At 49.5% G+C, this 25688-nt stretch overlaps 2 protein-coding genes across 2 annotated transcripts in view; both read left to right on the top strand.

Annotated features, from left to right (window-relative positions):
• Cnr2 (cannabinoid receptor 2) overlaps nt 1-7197 on the top strand; it is a 9030-nt gene extending 1833 nt beyond the window's left edge. The window contains exon 2 of the mRNA XM_055611344.1: nt 4499-7197. Coding sequence (XP_055467319.1) covers nt 4542-5624 — 1083 coding nt within the window. The 5' untranslated portion in view covers nt 4499-4541 and the 3' untranslated portion in view covers nt 5625-7197. The remainder of the gene's footprint in view (nt 1-4498) is intronic.
• A 2299-nt stretch (nt 7198-9496) lies between these two features.
• On the top strand, nt 9497-24359 carry Fuca1 (alpha-L-fucosidase 1). The gene is made up of 8 exons (XM_055611107.1): nt 9497-9916; nt 11403-11537; nt 13870-14007; nt 16923-17028; nt 19975-20175; nt 21352-21542; nt 23101-23200; nt 23642-24359. The coding sequence occupies exons 1-8, from the start codon at nt 9534-9536 to the stop codon at nt 23780-23782; spliced, it is 1395 nt and encodes a 464-aa protein (XP_055467082.1). The 5' UTR covers nt 9497-9533; the 3' UTR covers nt 23783-24359.
• The last annotated feature ends 1329 nt before the right edge of the window (nt 24360-25688 follow it).

The following is a 25688-nucleotide window of genomic DNA, read 5'->3' on the forward strand; positions in this document are numbered from 1 at the left end:
ATCAACAGCAACCAGGAGCAGCAGGGAGGGGCACCAGCAGCTTCTTCTTCCTCGAAGCCCCCAACACTTTCTGGTCTTCAGCATTTACTCCCTCTCCAGAGTCCCCAGATTTAAACTATCTGCAGCTGGCAAAGAGCCCCTCTCAGAGCCTGCACGAGGCAAATAGTTTGCTGCTGTGGACCATCTGAATCAGTCCCGTGTCCCACACCTGGGATTAAAACAAAAAAAAAAAAAACCAAAAAAAAAACATGTAGCCAGGTGCAGTGGCGCACACCTATGATCCTAGCACTTGGGGAGGCAGAAGCGGGTGGATCTCTGTGGGTTTGAGGTCAACCTGGCAAATCCAGGACAGGCAAGGCTACACAGAGAATCTCTGTCTTGAAAAAAAGAAAAGAAGAAGAAGAACATGTTTACAATAACATAACTGAGTTTTTAAAGACTCTAAAACTTTCTACTACATGAGAGTGTCAGATCCCTTGGAACAGGAGTTACAGACAGTTGTGAGCTGCCATCTGGGTGCTGGGAATTGAACCCCGGCTCCTTCGGAAGAGCAGACAGTGCTCTCAACCACTGAGCCATCTCTCCAGCCCGTGAATCCTTATATTATAATGTTGTTTGGATGAAATCCACATTATGGCTGAAGACAATATTTTTTAAGTTTTTATTACATTCTTATTTATTCCTTTTGTGTGCACGTGTGCATGCATGTAGGTGGATGTGAGCGCCACAGCCCGCTTCTGGAGGTCAGAGGACAATTTGCTGTGTTGGCTCTGTCCTTCCATCTTTCCAACTCAGGTTGTGTCGCAAGCACCGTTACCAGGAGCAGTATTTTGTAGAAATTAAGCTTCCTAGTCTTGGCTAGTGAGGTAGCTTGAGGGGAAGGCAGGATGTAACACTGTCCCACCCGGGCAGGAGACACTGGGAGGCTGAAGCATGGATGCAGGCTTTAGAAGGCTCCACTGGGCAGACGGACCAAAGGAGAGCCCTGGAGGTGAGAAGGCGAGGTTCTTCAGAAGCAGCAGGGGCTGAGCTGGGTGGGCTCTGGAGCCCGGAGAAACCTTGAGTACTGAAGACCCAGCTTTGAACCTTGTGTGTTCAGGGCTGAGCTGCCTCATAAACATGCACAGGAGTCCTATATGCCACTGAAATTTTTCTTAGGGCCACAGAGAAAAAAAATAGAGATGGAGGAAATATATATATATATATATATATATATATATATATATATATATATATGTAATATATATTCTGCTGGAAAAAAAAACTGAGAGAAATATATATGTCAGTGGCAGGGCTCTTGCAAATGTTCAGGCCCCAGATTTGATTCCCCAGCACCACAAAAATAAATAAATAAATAAATAAATAAATAAATAAATAAATAAATAAGTAAATACATGTAGAGCTGCCCATTGGCTTGTTGTGGTGGTGCACGCCAGTAGGATTTGCTGAAGGAGGCAGAGGCTGGAGGATCAGTCGGAGGCCAGCCTGGGCTGTACATTTTCGGCCAGCAGTGGTGGCACACGTCTTCAATCCCAGCACTCAGAGAGGCAGAGGCAAGTGAATCGCTATGAGTTCGAGGCCAGCCTGGTCTACAAAGTGAGTCCAGGACAGCCATGGCTTCACAGAAAAAAAACTCTGTCTTTAAACAAACAAACAAACAAACAAACAAACAAGTAAATAAATGAGAACAAAAAAAGAAAAATAAACAGATGAAGGAGCCAGACTTGCTGCTTTTGACTTGAGTTCTGATCTCCAGCACTCACCTAAAAAAAGCTAGACACAGTGTGGGCCTGGAATAACACTTGGGAAGGAAAGATGGAAGGGTTCCTGGAACTTGGGGGCCAGCCAGTGTAGCTGAATTGGTGTGCTCCAGGAAAAAGACTCTGTCCCCTCCCCGCCAAAAAATAAGGTGGAGATCAATCGAGAAAAGCATTGGGTATTGACCCGTGGCCTCCACACACACATACAGCCCATGCATGTCTCAAAGGAATAAAAAATGACATGACAAATGGGGACAAAAATAAATAGAATAAATGTATTTATCAGCTCCCAATGTCTGGCATGCTCTGCTCCTTCCTAGGCTCAATTTCCTCCTGCTAAAAAAAGATAAGTGATGTTTTTTTTTTTTTTTTTTTAGTAAAGGTCTGTTAGCGGGCAGTTTTATTATGGGGGGGGGGATTGGTTGGCTTGTTTGGTAGAGATATAATTAGCTCTGGGTGGCTTTGAGCTCCATAAGCATAAGTACTGCAAGTTATTTATTTTCTCATTGATTTTTGAGTTAAAGTCTCCCTATGCCATCAGGGCTGGGCCTGAGCTCAATCTGTCATCCAGACTGGCCTCCTGAGTTGCTGAGATCCAGACCTAGTCACCAGTCCTCCTCCTCCTTTGGGGGTTAATTTTGAAATCATATCTGTTGCCTTTATTAATCCTACCACTCAGGAGGCAGAGGCAGATCTCTGAGTTTGAAGTCAGCCTGGTCTACAGAGCCATCTCCAAGATGGCCAGGGCTACACAGAGAAACCCTGTCTCAAAAATAAAAAATAAAACGCTGAGCAGTAGTGGTTCATGCCTTTAATCCCAGCACTTGGGAGGCAGAGGCATGAGTTCAAAGCCAGTCTACAGAGTGAGATCCAATCCAGCCAAGGTTACGAGGAGAAACCCCCCCTCTGCCTCCCAAATGCTGGGATTAAAGGTCTGTGTCAGCACCACCCAGCTCTTCTTTTAATTCCTTATAAAGCATACCCCAGAGGTATGTGAATGTACTCCTACGAGCAAACACTCCTGCTAACGCTTGCTTGCTCATTGCTCGCCTCTGGGTTTATGAGTTCAAATTCCATGGGCCTCTGGATGGGGTAATCCCACATTATCTGTTTAGGAAATTTGTCTTCCTAGAGAAGAATTTAACTTCCTTTCTTATGAACCTTACCAATGCCTCCCGCAATGTTTACTTGTCCTTAGTTTTTACTTCAACATTCAGGACAACTTATATTTGAAAATTATTAATGGGACTTCTATATCTTATCAAGTACAGTTGTTTTTTAAAATATTCATTTATTTTCTGTTTATATAGTACTTTGCCTACATGTAGGCCTACAAAACAGAAGAGGGCACCAGATCTCATTATAGATGATTATGAGCCACCATGTGGTTACTGGGAATTGAACTCAGGACCTTTGGAAGAACAGCCAGTGCTCTTAACCCCTGAGCCATCTCTTCAGCGCCTGTACAGTTGTTTTTAAGATAGAGCTTCACATAGCCAAAGATGACTATCCTCCTGCCTTCACCTCCTGAATGCTGGGATTACAGGTGTGTGCAATCACATTTCCTTGGTTTATGCAAAGCTAGGAGCTGAGCCCAGGGCTTTGTTCATGCTGGACAAACTCTCTATCAGCTGAGCGACATTCCTTACAGGAGTACAAAATGTTTGGGTTTTGAAACAGGGTTTCAGCGTATAGCCCAGACTTGCTTCCAACCATAGAGATCTGCCTAGACAGCCTCCAGAGTCCTGGAATGAAAAACATTCACCACCACCACCACCACCACACACACACACACACACACACACACACACACACACATTTGTATATATGGTTTTTTTTTTTTTTTTTTTTGAAACAGTGTTTCTCTGTATGTAGCCCTGTTTTAGAATTCCCCCTCTGTAGACCAGGCTGGCCTAAAACTCACAGAGATCCTCCTGCTTCTGCCTCCTGAGTGCTGGGATTAAAGGAATGTGCCACGACTGCCCAACTCTTACAAAGTCTTTTGTCTTTTAGAGTTTATCTTCCCAGGACTTGAGGTGAAGCTAACATATTGTCTCCCATTCCCAAATAGTTAAGCTTTTAATATCTTACCAAACTGGAACAACAGTACACACACACACACACACACACTAAAGCACAAGCAGATTTCGTGGTGCATATCTGTGTGTAATCCCAGCTGCTTTGGAGCCTGAAACAGGAGGATCTTGAGTTCATGGCTACCTGTGAGACCATGTTTCAAAATGAAAAAAGAAAGCGGGCCAGCAATATGGCCTAGAGATTAAAAGTGAGTGGTGTGCAAGCCTGACTGCCTGAGTTCAAGTCCCAGAACCCTTGTTAGAAGGAGAGAGCTGACTCCTGACCTCCACACACATTCTGTGGCGCACTCATGCTCACACATACACATCACACGTGAGTGTGCACGCACACACACACCCACACACACCAATAGTAATAATAAAAGAAAAACAATATCCCTACAGTTCCTCTTCTAGGTTTTGTTCTCTTGGCTGTTGGCCCCTGGGGATTCACCTTGGTTTCAAAAGGAAGTTTTAGGATTTGTCTCTTTAGAAAACAAGAGACCGAAAACCTGGCAGGCCACTTCTGCATGAAGAAAAGGCTGAATGCTTGGTGACAAGTTAGGAATTGGTATTTTCAGCCCCTGGGTGAGTGAGTGCCTGACTGGCGTCAGCCCTCAGGTGAAACCATCACATTCAGAGATCCTTCTCTCCTTTTCACAGCCACGCCTTCTGGGCCAGTCCCAGTAGACGCCAAGGCCTGTCCATGGCGGGATGCCTGGAGATGGAGGCGACCAACGGTTCGGAGGGTGGCTTGGAGTTCAACCCTATGAAGGACTACATGATCCTGAGTGATGCCCAGCGGGTGGCTGTGGCTGTGCTGTGTACCCTGGTGGGTCTGCTGAGCGCCCTGGAGAACGTGGCCGTGCTCTATCTCATCCTGGCCTCCCAGCGGCTCCGCAGGAAGCCCTCGTACCTGTTCATTGGCAGCTTGGCTGCGGCTGACTTCCTGGCCAGTGTGATCTTTGCCTGCAACTTTGTCATTTTCCATGTCTTCCACAGTGTTGATTCCAAGGCTGTCTTCCTGCTGAAGATTGGCAGCGTGACCATGACCTTCACGGCCTCCGTGGGCAGCCTGCTGCTGACAGCCATTGACCGATACCTGTGTCTGTGCTACCCACCTACATACAAAGCCCTGGTCACCCGTGGGAGGGCACTGGTGGCCCTCTGTGTCATGTGGGCCCTCTCGGCACTGATCTCCTACCTGCCGCTCATGGGATGGACTTGCTGTCCTAGTCCCTGCTCTGAGCTGTTCCCACTTATCCCCAATGACTACCTGCTGGGTTGGCTCCTGTTCATTGCCATCCTCTTCTCTGGCATCATCTACACCTATGGGTATGTCCTCTGGAAAGCCCACCAGCATGTAGCCAGCTTGGCTGAGCACCAGGACAGGCAGGTGCCTGGGGTAGCTCGGATGCGGCTTGATGTGAGGTTGGCCAAGACCCTGGGGCTGGTACTGGCTGTTCTTCTCATATGCTGGTTCCCTGCACTGGCTCTCATGGGCCACAGCCTGGTCGCCACGCTCAGTGACCAGGTCAAGGAGGCCTTCGCCTTCTGTTCCATGCTGTGCCTTGTTAACTCGATGGTTAATCCTATCATTTATGCCCTGCGGAGTGGAGAGATCCGCTCTGCTGCCCAGCATTGCCTGGCAAGCTGGAAAAAATATCTACAGGGCCTCGGGCCTGAGGGGAAAGTAGAAGCCCCAAGGTCCTCAGTTACAGAGACAGAGGCTGATGTGAAAACCACGGCGGATCCAGGGGCTGGAACTCCAGGCTGCTCCAATTGCTGAGGGCACTTGTTTTCCTATTGGAAACAGCCTGAGTCAGAAACCAGTTCACTCTCCTGAGGAGAGAGGGGTCCCAGACCCAGAATCTTTCTGAAGTCAGCTCTAGGGTACCTCTTTTTTGCCAAGAAGTGCTCGGTTTCGTGGCTGGAGGGTAGCCTGGTCATGTCTATGGAGAGTGAGGCCTGTAAGAACAGCAGGGTTTGTTCACAGCAGATCAGGAAACCCTCCTGACTCCAAAGACCAAGAAGCCAGAGGAGCCTCCAGGGATGGTAATAAGGAACTCAGAGGAGACCTGAGAAGACAGGGGACCTGTTCTCCTGTGACCTCAGGGGACCCTGGACAGCGTAGCCACTGCCCACAACTTCCTCAATGTCCATGTCTTCCATGCTGTGGATTCCAAGCTGTTCTCCTGCTGAAGATCGATAGTGAGACCAGCTGGTTCTGGTTCCTGCTTCATTGTCTGGGATTCTGTGTCTGTAGAACATGTGAGGCTCCACCCTGAGGCTGCCCTTATCTCTTAAGGATCAAGAATTATGATGTGCTGGGGATCAAGGATGTTGCCACACCTCTTTCAGACAGAGTCACGAGCCATCAGCTCAGGGTATCTTGTTGGACAAGGGCCCTCCTGACATCCTGATAAGACTTGAAGTCATTAGGGCGTTAGGTCCCTGGGGACCCAGAGGAGGCAAGGTTCTCTGGAGGTGAAGAGTCTTCAGAGAACTGTGCTGACCTGTGAGATTCTGCAGTGCCTGGCCCTGCTCCAGTAAAAAGCAAGATATTCACAAAGACCCTCTGGGTGCTAGACTGTTCCCAGGGATGCTCAGCTCAGTCCCCTTGCTCTTCCACACTCTGGTCCTGCAGCAGAAGCAGCAGGAGTTGGGGAGGGAAGACTTCCAGCTGTGGACCAGGCACAGGCTGACATCCTATGTCCACAGCCCCCGGCTGAGTGCCAGGGTACCTGAATTTTACCTTCACTAAGGCTGCATTCACAACAGAGGTGGGTTCAAGAGACTGCTGGTGGCAGAAGGGGACCACAGACACAGTGAAGGGAAAGCTATCTGCTAAACATGTCATTTAGCACTCACCAAACAACGTGCTCCCTGTCCACTTACTCTTTCACCTGTACCATAAATGTGTGTGTGCCGGGCTTTGTGCTGGGTCCTGGATATCCAACCATAAAGGAGACAGACCCTGTGTGGGGCTTGCAGTCCACATTCTGATAAGAGTTAGTAACAGCCAGGCATGGTGGCGCACACCTGTAATCCCAGCCCTCAGGGAGGCAGAGGCAGGTGGACCACTGTGAGTTCAAGGCCAGCCTGGTCTACAGAGTGAGTTCCAGGACAGCCAAGGCTACACAGAAAAACCCTCTCTCAAAACAAAACAAAACAAAACAAAACAAAACAAAACGAGTTAGAAAAGCTGAGCCTGGTGACACAGACCTGTTAATTCCAGCTTCTTAAAAGGCCGAGGCAAGAAGAGCCTAAATTCAGAGCCCGCCTGAGCTACACCTGGAGTTCAAGTTCAACTGAGGCAATTTAGTGGGACCCAGTGTCAAAATAAAAAACAAAAAGCTGGAGCTGCGCATAGTGGTACACAAACACAATCCTGGTGTTCAGGTAGACTTGCTGAAGGTTTAAGGGCAGCCTTACATAAGTGTATGAGCTTTAGGCTGCATGTATGTCTGTATGCCACATGTGTGCCAGCAGGGGCCAGAAGATCCCTTAGAACTGGTGTTACTAGACAGTTGTGAGCCGCCATGTGGGTGCTGAGAATCAAACCCATTCCTTCGGAAGGGCAGCCAGTGCTCTATGCCTCAAGCCGTCTCCCAGCCCCGAATCCAGCTCTCGAGCACTTCCTACTTTGGCTTTTAGTTGAGAGGCCGAGTTTATGAAGGAGAAGAACAAGTCAAAGGCCCTGGATATAGATAAGAAATAGCCTTGTTTAGCTGATGACCCAGCCAGCAGAAGCTAACCCCATTGCTCAGAGAAACTACCAAGGAGCTGTCCAGGGCAAATTAATTAATTAATTGATTGATTTGTTAATTATGCGGGTCCACCCACTCTACCATCGACTTTCCCACATGCCTCTGCAAGATGACATTTGGTTCCTCTGTTCAGGTCATGGTGTCCTAGTTCATTCTTCCCAAGACAAGTCCTGTGCATCAAAGCCACTGCAAGTTCTAATCGCTATTTGGGAGGATGAGGGAGAAGAAGTTGATTTTTTATTTTATTTTATTTAACTTTATTTTATGTGCATTAGTGTGAAGGTGTCAGATCCCTTGGAATGGGGATTACAGACGGTTGTGAGCTGCCATGTGGGTGCTGGGAATTGAACCTGGGTCCTTTGGAAGAGCAGACAGTGCTCTCAACCACTGAGCCATCTCTCCAGCCCCCGATTTTTTTTTTAAGTCATCTATGCTTAGTGTTTTAGACCCTAGTTCAACATAAACCTGGGAAGAAACAGAAAATACCCGTGTTTCCTTATTACTCCCCAAAGGAGGAAGCGCTTGGTTCTGTCAGCATAAGCCCAGGTTTCTCCAAGGTGCCAGACAGAGTAGGTGGAGGTTGTGTTTCCGGAGCTGTGAACGCTGGCACTACCCTTGGTCCACGCGTGCTTAGGAGAGTCTGTGATCTCAGGCAGCCCCAGGCCCCTTTCCTCGCCTTGGTTTCCTTCTGTGTAAATTGGGAAAGGTAGGGAAGAAGATGCCATCAAGGGGCACTAAAACCTTTTATTGCTCTAACACGCTGAGGTTGTCTCGGCAACTGTGGAGAGGTTGTGCCACAAGGACCGTATGACTTCTGGCTTGCATATTTCCTGCAGCTATGGACACGCATGCGCGCACACACACACACACACACACACCACTGGGTGTGGTGACCTGCCAGACAAGCTTTGCAGATACTTCTGGGGCAAGAAGTTCTCTGGGCTCTCAATTTTCTGGTCCTGGTATTCTAAAAAGCGTGCCTCAAGGGCCCCCTGTGTGGGGGTCAGGCATGCGAGTTTAGCGGTGCCAGATTGAACCCAAGACCTTCCCACAGGCCAAGCAGGTGCTCTACTCCTGAGCTACCCTCCAGGGTCAGGTTTTCTTCAGTTAGATGCTAAGCTCTCTGAGAGTCCCTCAAGGGATTTGGGGTGCAGCTCAGCCTGTGCTTCCTTCGCGTGGGCAATTCCCTGGCCAGTACTGCATAAAAGCGGGAATGGTGATGCTACCCTCACTCGTGAGGTAGGAGTAGGAGGATCAGGAATGCAAGGTCATCCTAGCTGTAACTTCGAGGCTAGCCTGAGCCCTACGAGACCCTCTGACCTCAAAATAAATTTAAATTAAATTAAAATGCTTAAATGCCTCCGAGTTCTCAAAGTAAGTTCAGTAAACAAGAAACGGGCCAAAATAACCACGTCTGCCCTTCCTCTCTCCGCAGCTGTCTCTCGCCCTTCCCGTTAAGCTCCTTATCGTGTTTCTACCTCGCTATTTCAAAACCTCCTCCGCAGCTCTCCAATCTGCTAAACCCCACCTGCTGGCTGGATGTATAGCGCAGAGAGACCGTGGCTCCTAAATAACCACTGAATAAAGTGATCCGGTTTCAGTCCTCCCCTGAGGATTGGTGCAACATCGAGGACCCCTCCCAGTTCTCCGAACACCCTGGGTCTTTCCTACGTGCCTGAACCCGGCAATTAAGCCTTTAGGGGAGACTACGGAGTTTAAACTCAATAGATCAGAGCCGTCAACGCCGCTCGGCCTCCTTCTCCCTTTCAACTCCAGAAGGCGCTCTGGAGACCACGCCTCAAAAGGCTGGCTGGACCATAGGGGTGACCCCGCCCCTTTGCCTTCCGAGCCAATCATTACTCCGGGAGGCGGGGCTATGCGCCGACGCCTGCGCGTTAAGAGGGGGCGGTGCGGATGCGGAAGCAGGGATGTGGGAGCTGAAAGGTGAGCGGCGGTCGGTGGGCGCCTGGCGGCTGCTGCTGCTCTTAGCCGCTGTGGCCCAGGCCGTGGCCAAGGCTCCTCCGCACCGCTACAGCCCGAACTGGCAGAGCTTGGACTCGCGGCCACTGCCGAGCTGGTTCGACGAGGCCAAGTTCGGAGTGTTCGTGCACTGGGGGGTGTACTCGGTGCCCGCCTGGGGCAGCGAGTGGTTCTGGTGGCACTGGAAGGGCGAGCGGATACCGGCCTATGAGCGCTTCATGAAAGACAACTACCCTCCCGGCTTCAGCTACGCCGACTTCGGACCGCGGTTCACGGCGCGCCTCTTCCACCCGGACCAATGGGCTGCTCTCTTCGAAGCTGCCGGGGCCAAGTGAGTGCGGGCCGGGCTCGAGGGGGGACGGGGCAGGCCCACGGTCGGCGCGCCTGACCTCGGGAGGCCCCGAACCTCGCGTTCTGCATCCTGGAGGAAGGAAGGAGCACTGGCGCCGAAGAAGAGAATCCAGCTGGGGATTGGCTTTGAAAAACGAAGGCGGGAAAGCACTGGCTATTGGGCCTGTGTGGAGAGGGTAGAGCCCGCTGTTTGCTCTAAAAGGGCCAGGACCCTCTGCACTGTCATCTGCCCGGAGTTGTGGCCCTGAATCTTAGGCTACCGTGGCATCCGTGGAAGGTTATAAAACGAAGCCGCCCGACTTCTTGTAGCCCTGTGTCTCTAAATGGAAAAGGAAGGCTGGGAGTTTTGCGTTGCTCTCTGTGTTCTCACTCACCCTCTCTTCCTTGTAGAACTTGGAAGAGGAACAGGGTTGTTAGGGCAGAGCCCTAAGCCAGAGAAATTTGGCTGACTTGGGGACCGAGGGGTTTGGCCAGCTGGTGAAATAGTAGGAAGCCTCCTGCTTCTGGCTTACAGGCGTCCTCCGGGTTTCAGTTTCCTCTGGACCTTGGGGTTTCTTGTACTGAAGGGAGACGCTGTGTACTTATAGCTGGCTCTTAGTGTTTGCCATTACTTGTATGGGGAGTAAAAGACCTGAAGAAACAGGAGCCTGTCATTTAGCCATCTCCGAGATCCATAATTTACAAATGAAACAGGTTGGACTCCAGCCTCTTTCCTGACTCCCTGCTTAATGGCTGAGGTGATTAACCCAGAGAGAGGAAGAAGCCTGGTGTCCTAGAGATGAAAGCTCTCGGACACTGCAGCCAGGGTCTGCAAGCCATAACCAGAGGGACTAGTTATTTGCCTGCTTTATACGGGTTCTTATATTGAAGGAGGACAGCTTAAAAGAGGAAGGAGGTGTATTGGAGGAATGTTTGTATGGGCCTAAGACACCGAACGACCCTGAAGTCCAGCCAGTGATGAAATCACATGTACCTGTTATCTTTTTAAAAATTTTAAGTTGCTATAAAAGTAAACAACATAGTGGCCGAATTGATTATTTCAACACTTGTCTATTCGGTCCCAGATAGTTGAGTCTTTGTCACCGTAAATGAAGGGCAATTCCACCATGCTGGTTAAAAACAAGCAGCTGCCACCCCTATCATCTTGCCAATGGAACATGGCGGAGGGTTGAAAACAGTTCATGACTTATGCCCAGAAGGGTTGAGTCTGAGAGCTAAGGTACGCAGTTTTTCTGTCACCTTTCCCTCCCCTCTGGGCCTCCAGTGCCTCCTTCCATCCTTGAGTCACGCCTACTCGAGGGCATTGTCACTGTAGAGGCATCTTGGTTGTCACAGTGACTCATCCCAGTACCTTTCCTGTAGTCCGGATCTCTCCGCCATGTTAAACTTCTCGGGCATGCTGGGCAAGGCCATGGTTGTGGACACTGCCTGCTTCCTTCGTCCTCACTTGGTTTTGATGTCTGCAGGTATGTGGTCCTGACCACAAAGCATCACGAAGGCTTCACAAATTGGCCCAGTCCCGTGTCTTGGAACTGGAACTCAAAGGACGTGGGGCCCCATCGTGATCTGGTTGGTGAGTTGGGCGAAGCTGTGCGGAAGAGGTGCGTGTCTGTGGACATCCCAGCCCTCCAGTATTCCATCTCTGTTGCCTCTTGTTTGTCTGCTAGGGTCATGTTCAGCCAGTGAGCAGATGGGCTCCCAGACGCTGGGTTTGAGATTTGTCGGATTTCACATGACTAAAGGTGACACAATGAAAGAGGTTCACAGCTGGGCATGGTGGCACACACCTGTAATCCCAGCACTCTGGGAGGCAGAGGCAGGCAGATCACTGTGAGTTCGAGGCCAGCCTGGTCTACAAAGTGAGTCCAGGACAGCCAAAGGCTACACAGAGAAACCCTGTCTCGAAAAAACAAAAAAAGAGAGAGAGAAAGAAAAAGGTTTGCAGTGGGGTGAAGGGCACCCAGCAGAGACCATGATGGTCCATTTGCAGCCTGCAAAGGATTTCTTTGGGAAAGCTTGCAGTGCAGAGAGCTTTCTAGTATGGGATGGACGCCAAGGACTGGGTCTCACCTTTCTCTTAGTAGCCACCTGTGCACCAAGGGCTAAGGGCAGATCAAAAACTAAAAAGGGAAGCACACAATTGATTCTATTCAACACCCCCTAGTATTTGTCACTTAGTAAGAACTTGTCAGACAGGGTGCTACGAAGGGATGATTCTAGCACCTGGGAGGCAAAGGCAGGAGGGTCAGGAGTTCAAGGCTGGCCTTCCAAACATGACCCCAGGGTAGATTCAAGTCATGACACTGAGCCCTGTCCCCAGTCACCTGCACATATTCAGGTTTTGAGCCTTACTGGCTATGTTTGCCTATAAGAAAAAAAACAAAAAAACGACTTTCTGCTGTGACTGTTTGAGGGATGGGCTGACTACCTGTTTATATAAATCATGTTTAGTTGGAACACAGCCATGCCTGTGTTACACACTGCCCATGACTGTCTCATGGAACAAGTTGAGAGCTGAGACAAAGACCACAGAGCTTACAAAGTCCATGGACTGTCTGGACCTTTAGGAATACATTTGCTGACTCCTGTTACTTGCTCCGTGCTGCACTTGGCAATAATTTTCGGGTAAACATTCTGATCTTAGGTCAGATCTGGCTCAGATCTGGACTTTGGAAGTAGCTGTTTTCTTCTTGTTTGGTTTGGTCTTACGAGACGAGACCTTGCTCTGTATCCCCAAGGGTTTGAAACCTGCTATGCAGACCAAGCTACCTTCTAACGTGAAGTGCTCCTCCTGTGCCTCTGCCTTCCAGGTACTGGGGTTCCAGGCCTGTGCTGAGTCACGTGCTGAAATTAACCCCCGCTTCAGCTTTTTTTCTTATCTGTGCCTTGCCGTGTTATTTCTCTTCGTTACCTACATCGTAATGTTTGCATAGCACCACGTCTTAATTGAACCATAGTAATTGTACATTTTTATGAGGCACGGTGTGACATGCATACAGGATATAATGAGCAAATCAGGGTAATTAGCATTTCTAGCTCCTTAATCATTTGTCATTTCTTTGTGTTATGGACCTTCAGACTCCTTTTTTCTAGTTCTTTAAAAATATATTTAGGGGCTGGAAAGATGGCTCAGTGATTGAGAGTACTGGCTGTTCTTACAGAGGAGCAGGGTTCAATTCCCAGCACCCACGTGGCAGCTCACAACTGTCTGTAGCTCCTGTTCCAGGGGATCTGACTCCCTCACACAGACATACATGCAGTCAAAACACCCATGTACACAAAATACAAATAAATAGTTTTTTAAAAAGTATTTAATATGAATGGGGATGTAGCTTATGACAGAATGTTTGCCTAGCATAGCTGATTCCCAGTAACATAGCAAAATAAAGTAAGAAGCCAGGCAGTGGTGCCACACTCCTTTAATCCCAACACTCGGAAAGGCAGAGGCAGGTGGATTGCTGTGAGTTCGAGGCCAGCCTGATCTACAGAGTGAGTTCCAGGACAACCAAGGCTACACTGAGAAACCCTGTCTCAACAAACAAAGAAATGAAGATTAAAAGTAACATATATATACCAAGTATGGTGTCATGTGCCTTTAATCCCAGCACTTGGTAGGCAGGAACAGATGGATCTCTGTGAGTTTGGGGCGAACGAACCTGGTTAATGTATGTATGTGTGTATGTCAGTATGTATGTGTACATATGTGTGTGTATATATGTATGTACATATATTCTTTAAATAAAGAAGTAAAGAATCTCAGATAACTTAGGCTGGCGTCAAACCCACTTGGTAGCCAAGGATGACCTTGACTCCTGATCCTTCTACCTCCCCCTCCAAAGCACTGACACCATACCCAGCCTGATTTTTTCATAAAATGAATTGTCTTTTCTCTGCCTAATGTCTTTTCTCTGCTGCTGTATGTTTCTGTTTAAGGAAGATACGCTACGGCCTCTACCACTCTCTCTTGGAGTGGTTCCATCCACTCTACCTACTCGATAAGAAAAATGGCTTCAAAACTCAGCACTTTGTCAAAGCAAAAACAATGCCGGAGCTGTACGACCTCGTTACCCGGTAAGAAGCGGGTGGTCAGGGCTGCCGGCTTGTGTTGGTGTCAGAGCTGGCCTGTAGGATGCTGTTAAGGGCTCCAGTCAAGGCTGCTGTATGAAAAAGCAGAAGACTCCAAATAATAAAAAGGGTGCTGACATTGGTTCAGAGTCTGTTTCCTTCCCAGCTCTCGGAACTTCTGGATGGTGGTCACGTACTAAACTGCCCTCCTGCTGGTCCATTTACCTGCTTTCCTCAAGTTACTTGTGGGAGCTTCTTTGTCCCCACTCTCATTTTATAGATTTTGTTTTTGTTATTATATCTGTTTTTCTTTCTTTCTCTTGATTTCCTTCAGACAGGGTTTCTCTGTGTAGTCCCAGCTGTTCTGGAACTCATTCCGTAGACCAGGCTGGCTCAAACTCAAGAGCTCCATCTGCCTCTGCTTCCCAGGTGCTGGGAGGCATGTGCCACCATGCCCAGAAGTTTTCCTTTTTATCCCACTTTGTAGCCCAGCCTGGCTTCAGATCCATGTTAATGCTCCTTTCTCAGCCTCTGAAGTGTGAGGATTTCAGGCCTGAGCCACTGGAGGTCTTCCTTGGTAGTCTATGCTGGCCTCTGATTCCAGGCTGTCCTCCTGCCTCGCCGCCTGAGTGATAGGACTGCAGCCATGAGCCGCTGTCCCCAGCCTCCAGTCAGCTGCCCTCATCTGGCTCTAACCAGATGACTCTCGGGGAACTCTGCTGGCAAAACCCTGCAGAGGGCTGGTTAGGTGCTGGCCAGGACTGCTGATTTGAAATCGTTTAGTTTTGGGTTTGTTGTGGTTTTTCCCCCTCTTTTTTCTTTTTCTTTTTCTCTCCCCTTCCTTCCCTCTCTTCTCTCCTTCCTCTTTCCCTCCTCCTTCCATAGCCTTATTATCTAGCCTTGGCTGGTCTCAGACCTCTAGCGGTCCTGCCGCCTCGGGACTTCCTGAGTCCAGGACTTATAAGTATGCGCCACTGCCCCTGTTCTAGGCTGTGTGGCTTAGAGCAAATTGCTTGGTCTCCCTCACTCTCCTCTCTGTCCCGGAACTGGGCTTAGTGATCATGGAAGCTGAGGATGTAATGGACATATGCTGCCTAGGGCACACGGCCGCACACAGTGAGAGAGACTGCTGTCTCGGGTTCCAGCTGGACTTCATAAGGCTTTCTTCTGGAGACCATCGCTGGCCTCGTTGTGGAGTGCAGGGAAGGCCTGTCTTCGGGCTGGCTCACACTTGTGCTCACTTCCTTCTTATATTCAAGCCTCATCGAACTCTTGGTACTAAAGTGTGCACGGTAATGCTTGTCTTGGACCTTCACCTTTATACATGCCTAAGCGGCTCAGAACATTGCTAATGGGGAAAGTGCACTAGGCCCCAGCAGGCTTCTCCAGCCAGACTGGGCGGCTGCCAAGAATAGACCAGTGCATGGTTCAAACGTTTACAACACCCATAAAGCAGAAACCCTTACTTTGTACCTCTAGAGTACCAGGGGCTCACTGTGTAGCCCAGGCTAGCCTCTAATTTGTAATCTCCTAACTCAGGCTCCCAAGTGCTAGGATTACAAGCATGAGCCACCACACAGCTTTTTTGTTGTTGTTGTTCTGGGGACAGGACACGGGTCTTCATGCCGGGCAGTGCTCTACCACTGAGCTACACACCCCAGGCCGCAAGCACTGTTTTAATCACATTTTTTGAATTTTGTGTCTAAGAGTACACACGTGGAGGTCAGAGAACAACCTAGGAAATCGGGTCTCCTTCCTGGTGGGTTCTGGGGATCAAACTCGGGCCATGAGGCTTGGCACAGGCAGCGCTACCAGCTCATCTGAGCCACCCGGCCTGCCCAAGCACCAATCTCTTTTCCAAAACGAATTTATTATTTATGTGTAGTTTCTATGCACCATGGGCAGCAGGTGCCCGAGGAGGCCAGCGAGCGTCATCGAAATGAGAGTTAACGGTGTTTGTGAGCTGCCATGCGGATGCTGGGAGCCAACCCCAGTGCTCTGCATGATGTAACCTCTGAAAGGGGTAACAGGAGGTTAGGGGAGATACAGCTAAGTGCGGCGATTCTTCATTATTACCACCACGTTTTAATGGATTCCGGATGTGTGTGCACGCGTGTGCCGCATGTGCGTGAGTGTGCCTGCAGAGGTCAGGAGCAGGTGCGGGAGTCCGCTCTCTTCCCGACACCTGGGTCCCAGGGGCTGAACTCAGAGTGTAAAGCCTGGCACCTGCTTGCCTTTATACCCCAGCCATTTCAGCAACCCCCCTTTTGTTTTTTTGTTTGTTTTTGATACAGGGTTTCTCTGTGTAGCCCTGGCTATCCTAGAGCTCACTCTGTAGACGAGGCTGGCCTCAAACTCACAGAGAGCCACCTGCCTCTGCCTCCCGAGTGCTGGGAGTAAAGGCGTGTGCCACCATGGCAGGCTCCAGTTCTCTTTTCATTAAAGTTTTTACTTTATATGTATGGGTGTTTTTCCTGCATGTTTGTCTATGCTCTACCTGTATGCCTGGTGCCAACAGAGGCCAGAAGAAGGGCTCAGTTCCCAGGGGACTGGAATGTAGATGATTGTGGGTACAGGGACTCAAACCTTTGTCCTCTGGAAGAGCAGCCAGTGCTTAACTCCTGAGCTAGCTCTTTACGCCCTCCCCCTAAGGCTCTTTAAAACAATGCCTGTGATAACAGAAAACTACTTCTCACCTCTTTACTTTCTGCATTGGGGTTTTTATGATCCTTTCCAGTCAGGGGTCTCTTCTTTCTGATGGGCTAGAAAGGAGCCCATGGCCTCATGTGGAGTAGGCAGCTGCTCTCCACAGAGCCTCACTGCCAGCTCCAAGTTTTAAATGTTGATTGCAAAAATCTGTCGGAAAGACTGGACTATGTACAGATTTAGACAGCAGACTGTCCTGGTCACATGTCTTCCAGCTACAAGCCTGACCTGATCTGGTCTGATGGGGAGTGGGAGTGTCCTGATACGTACTGGAACTCCACAGGTTTCCTTGCTTGGCTCTACAACGACAGCCCTGTCAAGGTAGGTGATTACCTAACTTACCCAAGAGAGTACGAGGGGGCATGGTGATACTTAACCACAGTCTTAGCTATCAGTGGGCCGTGGCAGGGGCAAGTCGCAGCAATTCTCCTGCCTCAGCTTCCCAAGAGCTAGGCTTATTATGGGTGTATGGCACCACTCCTAGCTTTTTATTCAAGGTGTTTTTTTTTTTTTTTTTTAAGATTTATTTATGTATACAATGTTCTGCCTGCATGTACACCTGCATGCTGGAAGAAGATACCGGATCTCATTATAGATGGTTGTGAGCCACCATGTGGGTGCTGGGAATTGAACTCAGGACCTTTGGAAGAGCAGCCAGTGCCCTTAACCTCTGAGCCATCTCTCCAGCCCTATATCTAAGTTTTAAAGGGTACTTAGCTAACAAAACCTTTCCCGTAGTTGGTACAACTAGCTGGTACACAGGCTGCCCATTTACCCCTTGAGTGATGGGACTTACTGAGTGGCAGAAGTCTTAATCTTTTTTTTTTTTTTCTTTTGGTTTTCCAAGACAGGGTTTCTCTGTGTAGTCTTAGGTGTCCTGGACTTACTTTGTAGACCAGGCTGGCCTAGAACTCACAGAGATCCACCTGCCTCTGCGGATTACAGGCAAGTGCCAACGCGCCTGGCCAAAGTCTTAATCTTTATGATAGAAAATGTCAAACATTTTACATGTTCTAGATTTGTAGATTTTAGGGAAAAATCTCAGTATAAAACAGTGTGGGCTGGGTGGTGATGGAGTATGCCTGTAAGCCCAGCACTTAAGAGGCAGAGGCAGGCAGATCTCTGTGAGTTCCAGGATGGCCAGAGCCACACGGAGAAAGTGTGTTTGGAGGAAAAAAAGGAAAAACAAGGAACAGCTTGAGAGCTGGAAGTGTGGGGTGTGAGAGAACATGTGCGAATGCCTGGAGCCTGGGCTTGATCCCAAAAACCAACGCTGAGCTCCGGTGAAGGTGCCCTGTGGGTTCCTGTCTGTGGGGGTCTTGCTGAACTCGGAAGATGGGAAGAAAGGAAAGAGAAAAGGCACCCTGAGTGATGAGTGCTGGGGGAAGGCAGTCCCCATGTGCTGGAGTGAGGCTCACTGGTGAGCTTGCTAACAGCATATCCAAGGTGTGGTTTGGGGACACTTGCCAAGTCTCTGGGGCCTCCTGGATGTGCACTTGATCCCCAGGCAGTTAACGCTGGCCAAATACCATGGTCTGAATTGACCACATTTGTCTCCTCTATAAGTCTCTGCTAAATGTTTAAAGGGCAAATACTGTTATCCACCAGGGCATCCCTGTCTCTGCCACAATTAAACGCAGTTATGGATGAGCATATGACTGCCAATCACAACTTGCTATGAGCCAGGTAATGTGGTTCGTGCCTTTAATCATGACACTCAGGTGGATTTCTGTAAGTTCAAGAACAGCCTGATCTACACAGGGAGTTTTCAGGCCAGCCATGGCTACATGGTAAGATTCTGTCTCAAGAAATAAAATGGGGCTGGAGGGATGGCTCAGAGGTTAAAAGGACTGGCTCATCTTCCAGAGGTCCTGAGTTCAATTCCCAGCACCCACATGGTGGCTCCCAACCATAGCGAAATCTGGCACCCTCTCTTGGCATGCAGGTGTATATGCAGACAGAGTATTCATACATAAAATAAATAGTCTTTTTTTAAAAAAGAAACAAACAAATAGATTAACTTAGGAAGGTTGGCATCTCATACGCGTCTGAGGTACCTTTCCTCCAGACTGTGCCTTCATGGAGCCAGGTCGTGCGCTGCATGAAATGACAGCCACATGTGCCTGGTTAAGGAGAATCAGAAAAGAGGGAAAAAGGTAAACAAAGGTACAGAGCTGGGGAAGGAAGCACATGTCAACCACAACTATTTAAAAACCACAGCAAGGGCTGGGAGAGGGCTCAGTGGTTAAAGCCGGGACTGCTCTCGAGTTCCCTTCCCGGCAAACTCCAGTGAACCGGAAGCAGGCACCCTCCTCTGGCCTTGGGTACCGCACACATGTGCACTGACATACACACAGGCAAAACACCCACACACATTTTTTGTGGTGTGCTTATTATAAGTGCGTGTGTGTGTGCCTGTGTAAGTTTCTGTGTACTGTGTGCATGCAAAAGCCCAGAGGCCAGAAGAGGACTCCAGCTGTCCTGCACCTGGGGTTGCAGGTGGTCACGAGTCACCGTGTGGCGCCGGGGAACAAGTCCAGGTCTACTTCCGATTCAGTGAGTGCTCCTAACCTCTGAGCCGTCTCACCAGACCCCCGCAAACATTTTTTTAAAGATTAGATTAGGTTGTTTATGGGTATATGTCATGTTGTGGTGTGTGAGTGTTTTACCTGCATGAACCATGTATGTACCAGAGCCAGTAGAGGTCAGAAGAGGGTGTTGGCTCTCCTGGGACTGGAGTTACAGGCAGTTCTGAGTCACCGTGTGGTGCTGGGGGCTGCACCCACAGCTTTTGTGAGAGCATCAGGCACTCTTAGCTGACGAGCCGGCTCTCCGGTCCCATACCACTGAGTGCCCCCTGAGTGCTAGAGAGTCCTCATGCTCCCACAGCAAGCACCTCACCACTGAGCCATCTCCTGAGCCCCCCAGACCATCAGTGAACCCACCCCCTATGTGCACACCTACTCCCGGCATCCCTCGGCTGGCCTCTGGGCTTGGGCGCTGGTGACTTTAGGGGATGATGCTGCTTTGAGGTAGACATTGTCCATCTCTGGCCTCTCCCGCTAGATAGCAGCACCACCCCCATCGGGACAGCCAAAAGTGTCTAGTTTCCCGCGTGTGCCCCTGAGAGCAGCATAGCTCCAGGGGGAGAACACGAGTGCAGTCCCGCTGTTCCTCCTTCCAGAGAGACTGCTGCCAGATGGGTCTGCACTGCGTGAAGGAGCCAGGGGCTGCTCTTCCGCTGACCCGGTTCCCTTCCTCCTCTAGGATCAGGTGGTAGTGAATGACCGGTGGGGCGAGAACTGCTCCTGTCATCACGGAGGGTACTACAACTGTCAGGACAAATACACACCGCACAGCCTGCCAGACCACAAGTGGGAGATGTGCACCAGCGTGGACAGGGCGTCCTGGGGCTACAGACGCGACATGACCATGTCTGCGGTTGCCAGTGAGGATGAAATCATTAAGGTCAGAGCACTGGGCCCTAGCTGTCTGCTCACCGCAGATCAGCCCTCTAACCCGGAGTCCAGTTGGAAGAACCTGCCAGCGCTGCAGTATGCGGAGACAAAACCTCTCCCAAGGGCATTGCCACTATCATGGGGGAAGGGGTTGGGACTTTGAAACCTTTTGTTGTTTTTTTTTTTTTAATTTTTAAAAATTTTATTAATTACAGTTTATTCACTTTGTATCCCAGCTGTAGCCCCCTCCTCCATCCCCTCTCAATCCTACCCTCCCTCTCTCTTCTCCTATGCCCCTCCCCCAGTCCAATGATAGGGGAGCTCCTCCTCCCCTTCCATCTGACCCTAGTCTATCAGGTCTCATCAGAACTGGCTGCATTGTCTTCCCCTGTGGCCTGGCAAGGCAGCTCCCCACTCAGGTGGAGGTGATCCACAAGCCAGCCCATGAGTTCATGTCAGAGATGGTCCCTGGTCCTATTATTGGGGAACCCTCTTGAATACTGAGCTGCCTTGGGCTATTTCTGTGCAGGGGTTCTAAGTTATCTCCATGCATGGTCCTTGTTTGAAGTATCAGTCTCAGAAAAGACCCCTGTGCCCAGATTTTTTGGTTCTGTTGCTCCCATTGTGGAGCCCCTGTTCCCTCCAGGTCTTTCTATCTCCCCCTTCTTTCATAAGAGTCCCTGTACTCTGCCTGGAGTTTGGCTATGAATCTCAGCATCTGCTTTGATACCCTGCTGGGTAGAGTCTTTCAGAGTCCTTCTGTGATAGGCTCCTCTCCTGTTCCCCTGTTTTCCAATGTTCGTCTCATTTGCCTTTTTAAATTACATCTGTTTATTTGTTGGGGATGGGGCAAGTGTGTGCCACAGTGTACATGTGAAGTCAGCAGACAGCTTGACAGTCACTTCTCTCCTTCCTCCCTGTAAGTCCTGAGGCTCAAACTTAGGTCACTCATCTTGGTGACAAGGGAACTTGTAGAGTCCTGACCTTCGCCATCTTCTTAGCCTCAGGGAAACCTTCATCTACAGAGATGCTCTTCCCAGAACTTAACCCCCTTTTTCTCTCTTTGTGGTGCTAAGGATTAAACCCAGGGTTTTCCTTCTCTTAATATCCATTACTGTCTGTTTGTTGTAGACACTGTCAGGCTTGGTAGTCATGCCTCAGCTTTCATTGTTTCTGCCTTCTTTAGGAGTTGGTTCAGACTGTAAGTCTGGGAGGCAACTATCTTCTCAACATCGGACCAACTAAAGAGGGACTGATCATTCCCATCTTCCAAGAAAGGCTTCTTGCTGTTGGCAAGTGGCTGCAGATCAATGGGGAGGCCATCTATGCCTCCAAACCCTGGAGGGTGCAGTCCGAAAAGAACGGGACAGTTGTGTGGTGAGCCTTGCCTTCCTGTGTGGACAGGAGAATGACTGATGATAGCCATATTGTCAGTTCTCAGGGAAAGTAATCCAAAGGAAAGAATAAATAGCAAGAGACAGCTGATAGATGGATGGATGGATGGATGGATGGATGGATAGATGGATCCATGGCAAAATGTCATCAAACTGAGTACTTAAAAAAAAAATCCAACAGATCATATGGGGAAGCCCTTTAAGGCTAGAGTTCCAGTTAGAGGGTCCCAGGAAGAGCATAGTGAGAGGTCTAACTAAACAAGAGCAATGAAGTAATGTCATCGCTCTGAGGCTCACAAACACCCAGCAGAAATCATCTTGGGGAAGTTGAGGCAGTCAGCCAGAATGAGGCAGAGCAGCGAGCACACAGCTAGGGCTCCCAGGCGAAAATCAGCAGATAGCAGCCGAGAAAGAAAATGTCATCAAAGCAGGGCCCCACAACATCCAGGAGAAACACACTGGGGAAGCTAGGCCCATCAGCTGGAATGCCAGAAGTGCTTTCTCTCCCAGGATGAGCTGCCCATCCCTGAACCTCTGTCTGGCTTTCTGTTCCCCCTGGGGATAGACAATGGGAGCTCTGTTGGAGATGGCTGGCCTAGCTGTTCTCAAAGACTCAGGGGGTTTTGCTCTTGTTTTGTTTGGCTGTTTCCCTTCCTGACACTGGGGTGAGGGGTGTGTTAGAACCCAGCAGAGTGCCAGGCCGGAGCTCAGTGTCCTGTCAAAGGAGACTGGTGCCAGGACAGAGCGCCTTGCTCTTCCAGGGGCCACATTAATCCCTACGGATAAATTTCCCGTGAGGCGGTTTTCATCCTGTTTCCTCAACATGCTGACCGCTCAGGCAGTGAGTGTGTCACCATCTTGTATGCTCCACCCTCTTGTTTTCTCGTGGATCTGGAGATTTCAGTCACAAGTTGTGTGGCCTCAGCTCCTAATAAGAGGAAGTAGCTGGGAAACGCACGTGTTTTGTTGGTGCTGTGTGGGTCATGGCCTCAGCGTGTTACATAGGGAGTCTTCCAACTTCTGGGGACAAGCTGTCCTCTTGTCTCTGCCTCCTTTGTAGCAGGGATTATATGTGTGCGTCACCATACCCAGCACAAGCTCTGTGATGTTTGTTTGTTTGTTTTGAGGCATGGAACTCTGTGTAGACCAGGCTGGACTTGAACCCACAGATGGGTACCTGTGTCTACTCTTCCTGAGTAGTGCTGGATTAAAGGTGTGCACTACCATGCCTGGCTTTTTTTTTTTTTTTTTTTTTTTAAGGCAGCAAACAAAGGTTATTGAGGCAGCAGAAAAAAGTCTGGAAAATTAATTGCCAGAGGGTTAATTTTAATTTTTTAAAGAAACTGTGACACCCTGGTGAAGGTGGATCATAGGGGATTTAAGACAGTTCTCTAGACCCCTGCTTCCCGAACACCTTACTGGCTTCCTAGTAGTCCGGACAAGCATGAGGTCTTTAGTGGGTGAGCTCTGTGAGGGGGATGTGAGGGCCGGTCAGGAAATACCTGGCCTCACCGTGGGCAATGATGTTTTTTTATCCCCAGGTACACCACTAAAGACTCAGCTGTTTATGCTACCTTCCTGTACTGGCCAGAAAATGGGATCATAAGCCTCAAGTCCCCCAAAACTTCCTCGGCCACAAAGGTAAGAAGGCTCATTCAGTCTCTCCTAAGCTTTAACTTGTCCTGTTTTGGTTTTCATTTTTCCAGCGCCGAAAATAGACCCCAGGGCCCAGGCACGCTTAGGCAAACCCTGTACGCTGAGCTGCACCCCCACTGTCCTGTTTGTTTGTTTGAGCCAGGTTCTTTTTGTGTAGCTCAGGCTAGCCTCAACCAGTGGTACTCCTGTCTCCGCCTTCCCAGTACTAGGATTCCAGCTTGTGCCCGCGTGCCTGGAAGACAGAGCTTTTATGAGCAGGAATGACAGGCTTCTGCCCCTTGCTTCCCCAGGTTCCTTCCACATGTGTGTCCCACCAGACTGTGCTCACTGCTCTGGTCCCACTCATTTGTTCCCCAGCATGTATGTAGCAAACATCTGCCCATCAGCGAGTAACTGGGTGCTGCACCCCCCCTTTGCCTTCCGCAGATAACGATGCTCGGAACAGAGGGAGAGTTGAACTGGACCCAGGACCCCCAGGAGGAGCTTGTGATCTCTCTGCCCTCTCTGCCATCCACTGCTCTCCCGGTGCAGTTTGCCTGGACTCTAAAGCTGACAGACGTGAAGTGATCCGGGGACAGACCACCCCCGTCAGCTGCTTCCCTTTCCTCTAACAGGACCAACAGTGCAATAAAGTCGCTTCCTTTCCCCACCCCATGATGGCTTTTCCAGCCCATTTTAGTCAATGGGAACCTGGTATACCATGCTGCCTAATGAATGGATTGAAGATGGGAAAGCCATTGCTGGCGCCTCTGGTGAACAAAAAGGCCTCGAGCTCATCAGCCGAACTCAGCCACTCCTTCCCTAGGATGAATTTCCCTCTGTTCTCTGCTGACCTACCTTATAGTGAGCCAGTTAACCCATTGCCTGTGGGAGCAGGTCAAAGAGGTTTGGCAAACTCAACCCCCTGTGCCTTATAGCATTGTCACTAGTCCTGCAGGGACTAACCTGATCCCACAGGGCTTGCCAGGCTGCGGCGGTCATCTCTTCAAAGTTTGCGAAGGAAGGCGAAAGCTCCAACGTTCAGCATATCTTCAGAGACAGAGATGAGAGAGCATGATTCTGCCTGCCTTTAGAAAAAGATGGAAGAAAATTTGTATGTCAGATTGTTTCTACCAAAAGCATGTGATAAAACTCTCTTTCCCTAGCTTCGGTTCCAGTTGTTTGCAGCTTCACACTCATTTTCTGGGGGTGGAGGGTGGCCCGGAGGTAGAGCTCACTTGGTACCATGCTTGCCTGGCATACACAGAGCCTGGGGTTCAGTCCCTGGCACTGTATAAACCAGGTGTGGTATGCATGCTCCGGTCCAGCAGGAAGGTCAGAAGTTACTCATGCCTGACTATATAGTGAGCTCAAGGCTATCCTGGGCTATTCATGACCCTGTCCAGAGAAGGGAGGAGGAGAGAACTTGCTGGGTCTTCTTAATGCAGAACAAAGAGTCTGACTTCTGTGGGTTTTCTCTTTACTCTGGTGCCATCCTATGACAACTACCAGCCAGGTATTCCGGTGCCTGTTTGCATGTGTGTGTATATGGGCTCTAGAAGGCCAGGAGGGGGCATTGGGTCCTCTGGAACTAGAGTCACAGATAGTTGTGAGGTGTCATGTTGATGCTGGGAACTAAAATCTGGAAGAACAGCCAGTGTTCTTAACCACTGAGCCATCTCAGCAGCCCTGCCCCAGGCCCCTAGCTCCCTACCCCCACAGACAGGGTTTCTGTATAGCCCTGGCTGTCCTGAAAATCACTCTGGACCACACTGGCCGCAAACTCAGAGATCCACCTGCCTCTGCCTCCTGGGATTAAAGGTGTGTGTCATCACTACCCGATTCCCTACTTTTTTCTTTAATATGTACATTTAGAATTCTTTGCTCTACTTTTAAGTAATGTTTTTCTCAAGCATGTATGCAACACTTAAAATCTCATGTATCCACAGTGAGGTGGCTCAGTGGTTAGGAGCACTTTCTGCTTATTTCCTGGCACCCCCAATAGTTGACCTTCAACCTCCAGTTCCAGGGCATCCAACGCCTGGCCATCCATCGCCTGGCCTATGGCCTGGCTACATGCTGCATACTCACACAGACACAAATAGAAAAATGAGATTTTTTTTTTTTAACTCTCAAATAGGACTAGAGAGATGGCGCAGCTGTTAAGAACACTGGCTGTTTCTCCAGAGCACTCGGCTTTGTGCCCAGCAACCACACAGCGGTTTACAACTATCCTAACTCCAGTGCCGAGAGATTCAAAGCCCTCATCATGCCTCCGCCGGTGCTACACGCACTTGGTACTCAGATTTACATGCAGACAAGACACTCATAAAAACTGGAAAAACAAACAAACAAAAAAACCCAACTATCTGGGCTGGCACCGTGGCCCAGCTGGTGAAGGTGCTTGCTGCTAAGCCTGACAGCTCTAGTTCAGTTCCTGGGCCCCACCCAGTGGGAAGAGAGCCAGCACCCTCAAGTTGTTCTCTGGCTTTCA

This window comes from Psammomys obesus, unplaced genomic scaffold, assembly GCF_907164565.1.
Source record: "Psammomys obesus unplaced genomic scaffold, mPsaObe1.curated_primary_1811, whole genome shotgun sequence".
Taxonomy (NCBI): Eukaryota; Metazoa; Chordata; class Mammalia; order Rodentia; family Muridae; genus Psammomys; species Psammomys obesus.

Coding starts and splice junctions, on each gene's coding strand:
- Fuca1 (XM_055611107.1), top strand. CDS start 9,534: ATGTGGGAGCTGAAAGGTGAGCGGCGGTCGGTGGGCGCCTGGCGGCTG. Junction 9,917..11,402: donor TTCGAAGCTGCCGGGGCCAA/GTGAGTGCGGGC, acceptor TGATGTCTGCAG/GTATGTGGTCCTGACCACAA. Junction 21,543..23,100: donor AAGAACGGGACAGTTGTGTG/GTGAGCCTTGCC, acceptor TTTTATCCCCAG/GTACACCACTAAAGACTCAG.